The 13,156-nt window shown below is 31.7% G+C and overlaps 1 protein-coding gene across 1 annotated transcript; it reads left to right on the forward strand.

The window, feature by feature from the left end:
• Positions 1 to 246: 246 nt before the first annotated feature.
• Positions 247 to 9,983, forward strand: LOC133188773 (uncharacterized). Its single transcript, XM_061324261.1, has 5 exons — positions 247 to 274; positions 1,863 to 2,162; positions 2,448 to 2,738; positions 8,116 to 8,238; positions 9,452 to 9,983. The coding sequence occupies exons 1-5, from the start codon at positions 247 to 249 to the stop codon at positions 9,664 to 9,666; spliced, it is 957 nt and encodes a 318-aa protein (XP_061180245.1). The 3' UTR covers positions 9,667 to 9,983.
• Positions 9,984 to 13,156: the final 3,173 nt, after the last annotated feature.

Below are 13,156 nucleotides of genomic sequence, written 5' to 3' on the forward strand. Positions count from 1 at the left end.
TGAAATCAAAGAAAAAGCAATCTTTCTTGTTATTGTTAAGAGAAATAAGAGCTCCAAGCATGTTTTATTAGTTTTCATTTTTTCAAGAGGTCCAGTAAAACATGTACATTTTGAGGGATTGAAAATACTTAAAATATGTATTACGTACTTTTCTTACTTTTAGTTGACCTATTGCATTATTTATTGAACAACCCTCGTATTGCACAAATTTATCATTACACGCCTTTACTTGGAATAATGATAATTATGGCGACGGGTACTTGCTTGACTGGAGGTGAATCGTCACTTTTTTTTAAATTTAAACCATCGTTGACAATTTACAGGCCTTTGAGTGACATCTTAAATTCGGATGCCAGCTGGCGCCTTATCAAAAACATTTGGTCGCTAATGTAAAATTGTAGTCGCCAGGCAAGTTTTTCGTAGGTGCCAGTTTTAAAAGCTGATATTGGACAATATACAAACTCATTTGAGAAGTCAAGGAAAGGGTTTATTGCAGTCATTAAGAAAAAAGAAAAAAAAAAAAAAAAAAAAAAAAAAAAACAAATATAAGCTATTAAATAACTAAGGGTTTTAGCTTAAGCTTGCAGTTAAAAATTCATCGTCTCAACCACTCTCCGAAGTACCCATATGTAGCTCTCTCCTACCGGCCGGAATTGGAGAGGACCGTGCATTTTAGTCGTGGTTTGCAACAATGGTACAACTTAAATCCAGCATTAAAGCACTGATTTCAATCACACATTTATAGTCTTAATATCCTAAATAATGTTTTATTTGATTCTTTATATAGCCGAAATAAATGTGAAATTATGTACTTTAAAACACAAAAGTAAATATCAAGTATAAGATCATAGGGAAGATAATATAAGAATAGGGTATATTTTTAAGCTTATGCAAGTATATGGTTATGACTCTTGGAAAAAGACTTTCGGTATTTCATCTCTTGCATTATATCTGTCATACACGATTGCAAATCTGAAGGATCTACAAAAAAATGAAATTGTTTGGTTGTTTTCGAAAGAAACACAAAAATCATTTAGCATTTAATGTATCTGTATTTAAACTTTCTACTTCCCTGGCAATTTTTTAATCTTAAATAATTTATAAACTTTCTTTAAAAAATTAACCAACCGCTGACTTGAACTATATTTCTGAAAAAAAAGAGCTTACAACTGAATTGTAAATCTTTTATTCTACAACCATTTGATATTTATTACTCTTTTGTTATCAGATTTATTGGACCCAAGGGTATATATTAATGACAAACCTAAAAAATACATTAACTATTAATGAAACAAATCCAGTATTTCTGTCGTGTTTTGTAAATGGAAAGCCTAATTCAGAAGTCACCTTCCGCATACTCACTGGGAACCAGATCCTTATGCAAAGTGTAAATGATGTGTTAAACTACACATTGATCAGAACGGCTCAATGTCCTGACACAGGTACTTTTGAATTTTCGGAAAATCGACTGAGTTTTGGAAACGGGATCAGTCATTTAGTGTTAATGTTCTCTGTATGTATACTTTGTTACAGAATGTACGTAGTCTGCTATCATTTATTGAGTATCCATATTTAAAAGAAACACCAATAAAAATTAAATGCATATGAAAACTTAAAATACAAATTCTGACTTCTCACCTTTTCTTCACTTCTGATTTTTTTTGAGTTTGAGTATATATATCTAAACAATTTAAAAGGTATTGATAAAAGGTCTTTTATATTCAAGTAAATTGACGACATGAATTAGAAAAAAATAAAATGCAATGCCTCTCACAATTAAGAACGTCGTATTGTCATTAGTGCAAGCTTTAGATGTTTTTGTGGGGTTAACTAATTAGCGACATATTATTATGGTATTGTAGGTGACCCTCGCCTTGATGAATTCACCTCAGTGAAAACCATCTTTGGATCAAGAAGTGGTCCGGATGCTAAAGTTTTTGTAAGTTTACCAGTTATTGCGAATCCCCTAACATCTACATCAGGGTTTTCTTGGTCAGGACCTACATCTGAGTCTATATCGATTAAAGTTTCACAAAGAGACAATGGTGTCTACAAACACTGGATCAACGGCACCATCTCTGTTCCTGATCGGAGATCTTTCGGAAGATACTCACTGATGTATAAAGGAAAAGTCATAGCTGATATAACAATCAGAGCGGAAGGTTGTACTTTTTAAAATAATCTACGAACATGAATTTAAACATCTAGTTCAAAACATGTTCTGTTAAATTTGATTAGGTTGTTCCTTTAGCTTTATTCTGTATTTTCCTCGTTTTTTTTTCATTCCTTCACATCAATAAATTAGCAATGTAATGTAGAAAAATCATTTTTGTGTTTTAAGTAATATTTTAAGATAACTAGCGCTGTGTGATTTTATCAACAAGGCGTTTACTAGAATATGGTTTATAGGACTTTATTATCCTTCATATTTTTCTTCACTATATCAGATAAACCTCAGCGACCTTTGAACTTTTCATGGTATTCCTACGCCAGTGGATACATCAAACTTACCTGGGTATCAAACTTTAATGGAGGACCAGAACAAATCTTTACCTTGTCAAGCAAAGAAGAGCGCAACTGGAGAGTTGTTAAAAATCTGACAGACCCTGGTGAAGGTAATACTGGATTTTATGACCTTGGACCTTTAACCTCAGGACGGCGGTACTGGTATCAGCTGGAGAGTTGTAATAGAATCGGTTGTTCTTCAAGGCCTGCAGAAGTAAACGTCACAGTTCGAGGTAACATGGTTTATAAAATAGGTATCCTTTCATTCACTTAATAATCTTCCATCATTTGAATACATCAGACACACGTGCGTAACATATTTTATCTGTGTAAAAATAATTACAAGTTAGACAATAATGTCACTGACAGTAATATGCCAAGCAAAAGGAGAATTAAATTAAATTATCCTCAATAAACATTGTAACTATGATTTAGTGTGGAGGTATTGCAATTACACTTTTATTTAATTGGTATATGATAAGTAATGAAATATGGAGAGATAAGGAGCAGTATTCAAACTCAACGGTTCATTGAAATAATACAGATCGGAAGCAGAGCAAACACATACTTTTGAAAGCATCAGAGGTGAGATCGGGTACCATGGAGGAGTAAACTTCCCCTGTCAACCGGTTACACCCGCCATGTGCTCCTTGTCATGATCAATTAAACGGAAAAATCCGTAGACAATTCAGAGTTTAAATAATGGCCTAACAATTAGTATGAAGAACGTCAATCAGCGTTCGACTTGATGACAGATACTATTGGCTGACAAGGTCATTGTATCGACTATAGAACTTGCCAAATGTTGACTTCAGACGAGACTGTTAATATCCTTGTTTCATCAACTTGTTTGCGAAAAGCTTGCCTCGTTTCAGAAAATGTTCGTACCTAGAGCATGCTCTTGTGTATGGAATCAACTGGGAAACGTTAACTACGTATACATCTCAGCTCTGTTTAGGCTGCGTAATGGGGGCAAGGCCTAAATTATACAGGAAATGCTTACTGTGACATCACACAAAAATAGCAATTCCTCATAATAATAGAAAATAAAATAATTTGCAAAAAAGTTATGAACTACATCAGAACTTAACACTGCATTCATTTTAGTCATTAGTTAAATTCCACCCAACAAGATATAAAGAAGTCACTGATCGCAATGCACTAGTCGACATGACGTCATCAGGGTAAAATTTGACGCATTTTGTGTGCAATGAGAAATTTTTTCACATTGAAAAATGCATTTTATTATTAAACATAATATTACTTGGAAATGTTAGGTAGATCATTAATACTTATCTGAAACCTTTGTTTAGTGCCAAACATTGCTTAAAAACAAGGTTTGGATAAAGAATGTTTCAAAAATTATCGACTTGTCTCGAACTTGCCTTTCATATCAAACGTTTTGGAAAAGGTCGTCGCCATTCGAATTGATCGTCATCTAGAACAAAACCGTCTTAACGATGACCTTCAGTCCGCTTACAGGAAATACCATTCCACTGAGACAGCCCTACTTCGTGTTCATCACGACATTGCTGCTGCGCTGGACAACAACAGTTGTGCAGTTCTAGTTATGTTGGATCTTTCGGCAGCCTTCGACGTCATTGACCATGGCATCTTGTACAAACGGCTTGCACACACTTTTGGTATAACAGAGAACGCTCTTTTGTGGATCAAGTCATACATGAGTCAAAGATTGCAACGCATATCAGTTGGTTCCGAAATTTCCGATCCATTACCATTAAATATCGGTGTACCTCAAGGCTCAGTGTTGGGGCCTAAAATATACTGTATTTTTTCCCGTCCGGTTACCGAGATTTGCTTGCGTCATGGTATGAGGTACCACGTATACGCCGATGATACGCAAGTTTATCTAGAGAAGAACCAACTGAGACCTGGCTGAATGTGTCTTCTCGGTTAGCATGCTGTCTGAATGAAATCAAGTCATGGATGTCTAGTAACATGCTGAAATTAAACGAGGATAAAACTGATCTTATTGTATTTGCCCCTAAGAGTCGAATCAAAACCATGACCGAATTCAGCTTATCGTTTGGAGAAAAAATCATTCACAGTGTTCCGAATGTCAGAAATCTTGGTGCATTTTTCGATCGAATCCTATCTTTTGAAAAGCAATGTAATGCTGTTTCAAGGACATGCTACTCGCAGATTCGCAAAATAGGACGCATTAGACATTTTCTTACGGATGGGGCATGTAAAACACTTGTCCACTCTCTGGTGACGTCATGATTGGACTATGGTAATGCGCTCTTATTCAACATAAATAGCACATATATATGCAAATTGCAGAGGGTTCAGAACACGGCTGCTAGACTTATTACTAGGACAGGCAAGCATGAACATATTCAGCCCATACTTGTTGAGCTACATTGGCTTCCTGTCAAATATAGAGTGCAATACAAACTATGTGTCTATGTTTTCAAAGCACTTCATGGTTTGGCACCGACTTATCTTTCTGAACTAGTTTGCGAATACAGACCTGCCAGGTCACTTCGCTCGGTTTCGTCAAACAAGTTGGTTGTGCCTCGAGTCCGATCAAAAACATACGGTGATCGTAGATTCGATAGAGTTGCTCCAACACTTTGGAATCAGCTGCCAGTAGAACTTCGACAAGTTCACAAATTGGAAGTTTTTAAAAGGGAACTTAAGACTCATCTTTTTAAAAAAGCCTTTACTTGAAGTGGAAAGTGTATATACGTATGGCTTGTTTTAATATCAACGTGACTGTATTTTCAGAATGTCTTACTATTTTATAGGTAATATAAGATTGTTTTAGTCTTCCTTTTATTATGTAAAGTGCTTTAGAGTTCACATAAGATAAGGCGCTATATAAAATTTTATTATTATTATTATTATCTTGACCATTTTTACATATATGTAACGGAAAACATTCCTTAACTTGAACAGTGCTGCTGCTCTCCTGAAATCGAGAACATTACTTAATAAATGCATAAAATACTTGGTTAAATTCTCACATGTTTCGACTAGAGCTAAATAATTTGAATTTAAACTAAAAAAAAAAATGCGAATTCTATTTGAAGCAGTAGCACTTTTCATAAACTACAAGATATGTAGAAATAATTTATTACTATTTTTTTCTAATTTAAACCAGGGTATGCTCTTGTGATATTGAAATTTTTTCATGACCTACATACAATACACATATATTTATCACGTGACCGTCAAATAACCTGACTAAACCAATGTCAGTACAGAGCGGGGTATACAATGTTATTTCAAATATTATTAAAGTCATGTGAAAATATAGTAATTTTACAAAAATAAATTCAGTTTAAAAAGATATGTGTTTATGCACGTTTATATTCCATCAATTTCTTCGGAGTACGCCTTAACAGTGCTGCGAGGTGTTTAGGGTATATTGGTATATTAATAGGAAAGTTGACGATAGAAAAGTTGAATTCATATCGTTTTTCATAAAGTTTTGTTTTAGGTTACCATTAACATCTTTTTCTCATAAAATATCCAAATATAAAACAGATGTGTAAGATACTGTGGTGTCTTTTATTTCAAGTTCACTTGGATATATCGAGTAGACATATGAGTGGAAGTAACTATTGTTAATTAAAAATACGTCGTCGGTATATCTGAATGTCGTGAGGAAAACCACAGTGTTTTTTCTTCTCCTGTAGAAATTGTTGAATAAATTCTGCTTCATATGAATATAAAAATAGGTTTTCTAAAAAGGGGCGCAATTGGTACCCGAATTTTGATGAATTTATTTCTTTTAGGGAGTAAAAGTAATTGCCTCAATAATTTCGAACAGCCGTCGTATCTCTCAAGTTTGCAAGAGTAATCGCTCTTGCTACATCTGCAACTTCATATATCGCCAGTTAAGTGCATGTCGGATGGCGCAACTAATGGAATGGTTTCTCGGAAAAATACTTTAGTAGGAGAGTTGATCCTCATTTCCTTTCAGCTCGCCGGTTGCTTAACATGGTGAAAATTTTATAGCGGTTGTAATCCACCACACCTCCAACTTCCGTTATTAAGCATAAAGGCAATTTCAATTTCAATTTGTTTTGCGGTTTCAGACTATAAGGAAAAGGTGTTGTAAAATGTATGCAATCACCCTTATCATTAATAAGATAATTAATTGTTTCTATTTGATAATTGTGATTTGCAATTTCAATTTGGTAAAATATCACATACTCATATTGTATGTCAATTTTGTGATAGGATTATTGTTACAAATTCATATATTGTGATTTTGCAAGCTCTATGGTCGACACAAAGACTTTGTCAGCAAATACAATTTATCAATTAGTCAAATTCTTACGTTTTTTGTCATACTAATTGATAGGGCATTAATTAAACATTGAATATTGTTTACGGATTTTCCCCGATCATGACAATGTGAACATGGCGGATGTGACCGGTCGACAGGAGATGCTTACTGTTCGTTAGCTCCATATCTCATCTTCTAGGGATGAGGTAATGGTAATGTGTAATGGTAATTGAAAGTAATTAGTTACAAAATTTCAATGTAATTGAAAGTAATGTGGAATTGGCCAAATTTTCAATTACATGTAATTGTAATTTCATTATTTAATTTTGAGAAAAGGCATGTAATTCACAATTGCTTTTCAATTAAATTCAATTACACTGGTGCTCAATGAATGAAAAGAAGCTTCCCCACATCATCCTTATAAATCTATACAAAATCTCATAACTTTACAAAACAATATTTGGAAAATTTGAATGAAAATGTAAAATCTATGTGGCTAAACTTATTCATTTTTTTTTTTTTATATGAATGACTTTTTTTTTAAAGAAAGTATCTGCTGTCCTTAACATGCTAATTTTCAATCTTCTGGACAAAATGCTTTTTATGGCTAATTTTTAAAAGAAATTTACATATTTCCCCTTTTTATGAATTGCTGCTTCCTCATGCATTTCTTTTAAACTTTTAAATCAAACTAATCTCTCTGTATATAATGTACAAATAAAATTAATAATTTTGTTTTACAAAAACCTGCACCACATTTTCGCGTAATTTTCGCTTTATAAATATTATCACATGTACGTAATAAATATCTGTAACATTATATTGAACATATATGAAAGATTGAATTTGCTTAACGTATCTAAGTGTGTTACAAAAAAAGATCAGATTTGAAAAAAAAAAAAGCTATTTGTAATCCTTATGTTTTTCTTGATTATGCTATATGCAATTTTTCGAAATATTTGCATTTTTATATCTAATTTTGAAAAAAAATGCACTTGATCAAATCAAGCTAAAAAATCAAAAGGCATTTTTGAAAATTAAGATTTTATGCATAATTTCTAGCCGTTCTACGGTAAAACACCCTTGACTATATGGACCAGGAATTTTATACCTCACCTCTGGTATTTCCGAGATCTGTGTTTTATGCCCTGTTCACAGACTCACATATCCAGGAAATCACACATGGCTTTATGAACCCAGTTTCTAGATCTGGTTCATTACGTTATCTTACATTGCAATCGAAATGATATTTAAGTAGCCAACGATTTTTTTGGAGTGGTATCAGCATAAATTGAAATATATTTAACAAAACAATATATTTCACTCAGATGACAAATAAAATTTTACAGGTGTAAGTACAGATTCCAGAGAACCCCTTATCAAGACGATCTATATTGCTGTTGGAGTCCTCGCTGGTTTATCTGTTTTATTGCTGACGAACTTTGGTGTTTATAAATTCGCAGTTAATCGAGGTAAATCTTTATAAAACTCTTAATCTCTCACCCGTCTATAAAGATGTTTGCAAACGTAAATAAAATATGTTAATCTTTTAGGTTTTTAATTTTCTTGGAATATTATGTTCTTTGGGATTTTATAACAAAATAGGAAATGTAGCATATAACTAGCAAGGTTATTGTTCGAAGACAAAAACTCGTCCAATTTCTTCTTCCTTTTTTAAAATTTATTTTAAACTGTTTGACCTTCAGCATTCATACTTCATGGAAAAGAAATTAAAAGAGATTAAAAATCTTTTTAAAAATATACACAAAGTTTAGAAATTAAAGTTACCCCGAACTTTGGTATTGACTTCGTAATCAGACCCACTACAATTCGAAGGAGTGAAAATTGAGAACTCTGAATTTTAATTTTGAAACAGTTTTAAAAGACCATAAACGACACACGAACTGAAACATACGTTAAGAAGTAAAAGATATGAAAAGAGATATGAAAAAATTCTCATATTTCAAATGAACTTGACATTATTTTCAATTCAAAGTTTGAAGTATGTATTACATTTGGTTTTATGCATCTAAGACTTAGCTTTTCAGTATTTTCAACATGAGCAAAAAAAAAAAAAAAAAAAAAAAAAAAAAAAAAAAAAAAAGAGAGAGAGAGAGAGAGAGAGAGAGAGAGAACTGTTACATAGCGGTTGCAATGCCAAGGTTCATTTAATGTTGAGAGGGGACTTCATGAGCAGCCAAAGTTCCTAATGCGCAGGTGAATTGCATTAATATTTCAAGTGTTCCATTTTCATGAGGTATAATTCTCTTGAAACAAAATAAACACGGCAGAAAATGTGAGACGAACTGGTTCAAGAGGTCTTTTAATACAAATGTGGAAATATCTAACACACAGAAACATTTCACATAAAGAGAAAATACCTAATTAGCACGAAAACTGAACTTGAAAGGCTAATAATAATCCTACGAAATGTCCCGTGAAATTGAACCCTTACTGTGCCAGTAAAATTATGAAAGTTTGAACAAGAATATATTCAAGTTTGCATATGTGAATTTGTTACAACTTCTTCAAAATACCTTGAAAAAGTTTGAAAATGACTGAGCAATGAAGTTCTTGAAAAGAAAGGCTTGTCAGAAAACTGATGTCATCATATGTTTATTTCACGTATGATTTAATTCTTCTGTTAAAAAATTATTTACATTACATATTTTTCTTATGTCACAGGAATACAATTAGGTTCGGTGATTCAGCCAACTAAACCAACTCATCTTAGAAACATGGATTTCTTAGACTTGGCCAACACAGAGGGCATAACTGAGAACACAGAGCAAACACAATCAACGACAGATTCTCAGAATGTCAGTGAACATCAGGACAATCAATATGTAGAACTGAAACCTGTCCGAGATAGACTTTACTCATCTCTTAATGATCTTTAACCTCTGATAAGAGAGGTAACTCTACCTAAGATTCTTGGCTATCATTCCTTTAAACTTTGACAAGTTAACGTGTTTTTTTTCAAATTCTACAATACTAGGTATATTGAAATTATGTGCATTTTAAATACAGATTGATTTTGAAAAACCATCATCACTGAAACAAAATTTAAATACGTGTACGAGGAAAGATGAACCTTGATAAAAATTGTTTCAACTCTTCAGTAGCAATGAATTGTGTTGATTTTTTAAGGATGATTTAAACACTGTAACAGCATATGTCTTAAGTCTAATTTTTTTTAAATATTAAAGAGATAACGTTATACAACTTTTTTTTTTTTTTTTTTACTTTTTTGAACTTTATTTTTTTGAAATTATTTCTGATCAGTAGACGTAACTTCATGTTTCATGTGCTTTATGTATTAGTTAACCGTCAAAATATTTACTGACTGTAAAACAACTTCAATTGTAAAAAAACAAAACAAAACAAAAACAAAACAAAAACAAAAAAAAAAAAAACAAAAATTCAGTGTCCAATCCATAGAAAAAGAAAAAGCATGTAAAGGACAACTTTTATACTCTCTTTATCAAATAGAGCGATGTCAGATCTGTTCATATATTAGAAAACAATAGTAATGTATGTATGTAGACTAACAACAGGAAAACTAATTTGAAGAAGTTATTATATTCGATTAAGGAATTTTTTTTTAGTTTTCAATTGGTTTAAAAAATCCTTGGAAGAATATGAATAATTAAAACATATGATTTATTATTTCTAGACTCTTCCTCGTTATCGTTAATTATTCTACTATTAATCGTAAAGATCAAAGAAATGCATCGACCAACATTTTCAAATATATCAGAAACGCCATCAATAAATAATCAATAAATTTAAATCGTTTTTCCTCTTATTTTTACTGCTCAAGAAAAAAAAAAAAAAAAAAAAAACAAAAAAACAAAAAACGAAAGAGGTATCTTTTGATTGTGACGCACATTAGTGAGAAAAATGTTTACTGTTTACTTAGGATTCGAATATCATGTACTTCATACTTTATCAAATGCGTGTATATAGGAATTTAAAGATTCTTAGTAGCAGAAAAGAAATAATTTCCCTGTTGTCGAAATCGTTGAAGATCATACCCTGATAGTCGAGAGATTTTGTTTTGCGAGCCCGAAAGGCGAGGTTTTTTTTCCTTGCAATTTTTCGAGACCGAAGGGTATATTTTCCAACCATCTCTCCGACGCGGAATTATATTTTAAATACACAATAATAGTGAGGATGTTTCCTGTATTTAGAGTTTAAATGATGTTTTCGAACGGAAAATTATGACTGTTCAAAAAATCAAATACAGAAGATACCTTCTTTAGAGATCTCTGCATGGTTTTATTTTACTCTTCGCAGGGATACTATTTATCTCTAAGGATAATGTAAACATGAAATGATTTGAATATTATTATTGTTTTTAACACGCATTCTCTGTAAGCACCAACAACTGTGGAAAATTTCCAAATCTTATGTGTGTTTTTATACTTGAGAATTAGTAGTGTCATCTCATGAAAAAATATCGGTGGGCTTTTACTCTTCTTTTTAGTAACATGTATCTATAAATAGATTTATTTTAGAAAAATGTAAAATATCAAATTTTGGCAAAGTTTTAGATGTCAGTGCTGGATAATTAGGAAGTATATTGTAAATATTAAGATGTTAATGACAGTAGCTAGACACCACTAGCTGGAGTGGACAATGGTGAGGGGGATTCCCATTTCTATTTATAGTATCAAGCACCTAAATATAGATATGTCTCTGAATATTAGGAAAAATGACAGTTTTATGCTAATTGGAAGCTTCATAGAAAAAGTTTTAACAAATATTAAGCTTCCTACAATATGCCTTCAAAAAGAACATGTGTTTGTACAATAATTTATACAATACTGAGGATCGACTCTTGTTTTTTTTTTTTTAAGCAACAATGGTCTAAAAATAGATTCCTCGAATTATCGAGAAAATGTAGATTCTTGCACTTTTTCAGGCAATGATGGATGGAAAAAATGCAGACTAACTGTTATAAACCTAGTGTGACTGACAAGTACTAGAAACCATTTACAGAAATATACACTATCTGAAGGGGGTTCCCTTTTCTATTTATAGCACAAACACCCATAAATAGAAACATTTCAGCATATGAGGAAAAATGACAATTTTCCACCAGTTGTAAGCTTTATTGAAAAAAATATTTACAAAATATACTGCTGGCTACATTATGTCATGAACAAAAACATTTGAGCAATTAATAATTGACATAATATTGAAGATGGACTCTCTTTTCTTTTTATAGCAATACCTGTCTAAAAATAGATGCAGTGAGTTATTTAGAAAATAGAGATTCTTGCACTATTTTAGACATTATGGATTGAAAATTTGAATACTCTCTATTATAAATATTATGTGACTGACAAGTACTAGAAACCAATGACTGAAATGCAAAATGTTTCAAGCGGATTCCCATTTCTATTTTTAGCACAAAAAATAAAAAAAACAAACACTTAGATACGTCTTAGTAGGTAAAATGAGGTTAAATAAAAATTTTCCACATACTGAAAGCTTCGTAAATATATTTACAAACAATTTGCTATCTACAATATTTTAACAACAGGAACTGACAAGTTCTAGTAACCATTTACTGTAAGGCCCTGTATTTGAAGGGGGTTCCCATTTCTATTTATAGAATTAAACACCTTAAAATTTACATGTCTCAATATATGAAAATAAATAACAATTCTTTAGTAAATAAGCTTCACAGAAAAAAAAAATACAAAATAAACTGCTCTCTACAATATGTAATTAACAAGAACAGTTAGTCAATCAATATTTGACACTATTTAAGGGGTGAACTCTTATTTTTTATAATAGCAAAATTGTCCAAAAATATCAAAATGCTGTGAGTTATCCAGAATATGTAAATTCCTGCATTATTTCACACATAACGGATGAAAAGTTTGCATCATAACAGTTACTGTTATAATCATTATGTGAATGACAAGCAATAGTGACCATTTACTGAAATGCACACTATTTGAATGAGGTTTCTTTTTCTTTTTATAGCAACAAACACGTAAAAAAGTTTCTGTGTTAGCATATGAGAAAAAAATGACAAAGTTCCACCAATAATAACCTTCATCTGAAAAGATAATTACAAAATAATACAATTGTCTACAATATGTCATGAACAAGAACTTACTTTCATTTGTTTTTATGGCAACAATTTTATAAAAATAGAAACCCTGAATTATCACGTAGATGTAGATTCTTGCACAATTTCAGACAGTAAGATAATTTTCCACCAATCAGAAACTCATAGAAAATGTATTTACAAATAAACTGCCTCTACAATCTGTCAACATCAAGCACATGCGGTTAGACAACACTTTGTATATTATTGAAGGTAGATACTCAATTCTTTTTATAGATATAATTATCTGAAAAGAGATGCTG

This window comes from Saccostrea echinata, unplaced genomic scaffold (assembly GCF_033153115.1).
Source record: "Saccostrea echinata isolate AGI-Se365-2 ecotype Australia unplaced genomic scaffold, CSIRO_AGI_Sech_v1 ptg000016l, whole genome shotgun sequence".
NCBI classification, from domain to species: domain Eukaryota; kingdom Metazoa; phylum Mollusca; class Bivalvia; order Ostreida; family Ostreidae; genus Saccostrea; species Saccostrea echinata.

Excerpts from the sequence above, each read along its gene's own strand:
- LOC133188773 (XM_061324261.1), top strand. The coding sequence starts at position 247 with ATGGCGACGGGTACTTGCTTGACTGGAG. Across the intron at positions 2,163-2,447 it reads TATAACAATCAGAGCGGAAG|ATAAACCTCAGCGACCTTTG; the intron begins GTTGTACTTTTT and ends TCACTATATCAG. Across the intron at positions 8,239-9,451 it reads TAAATTCGCAGTTAATCGAG|GAATACAATTAGGTTCGGTG; the intron begins GTAAATCTTTAT and ends CTTATGTCACAG.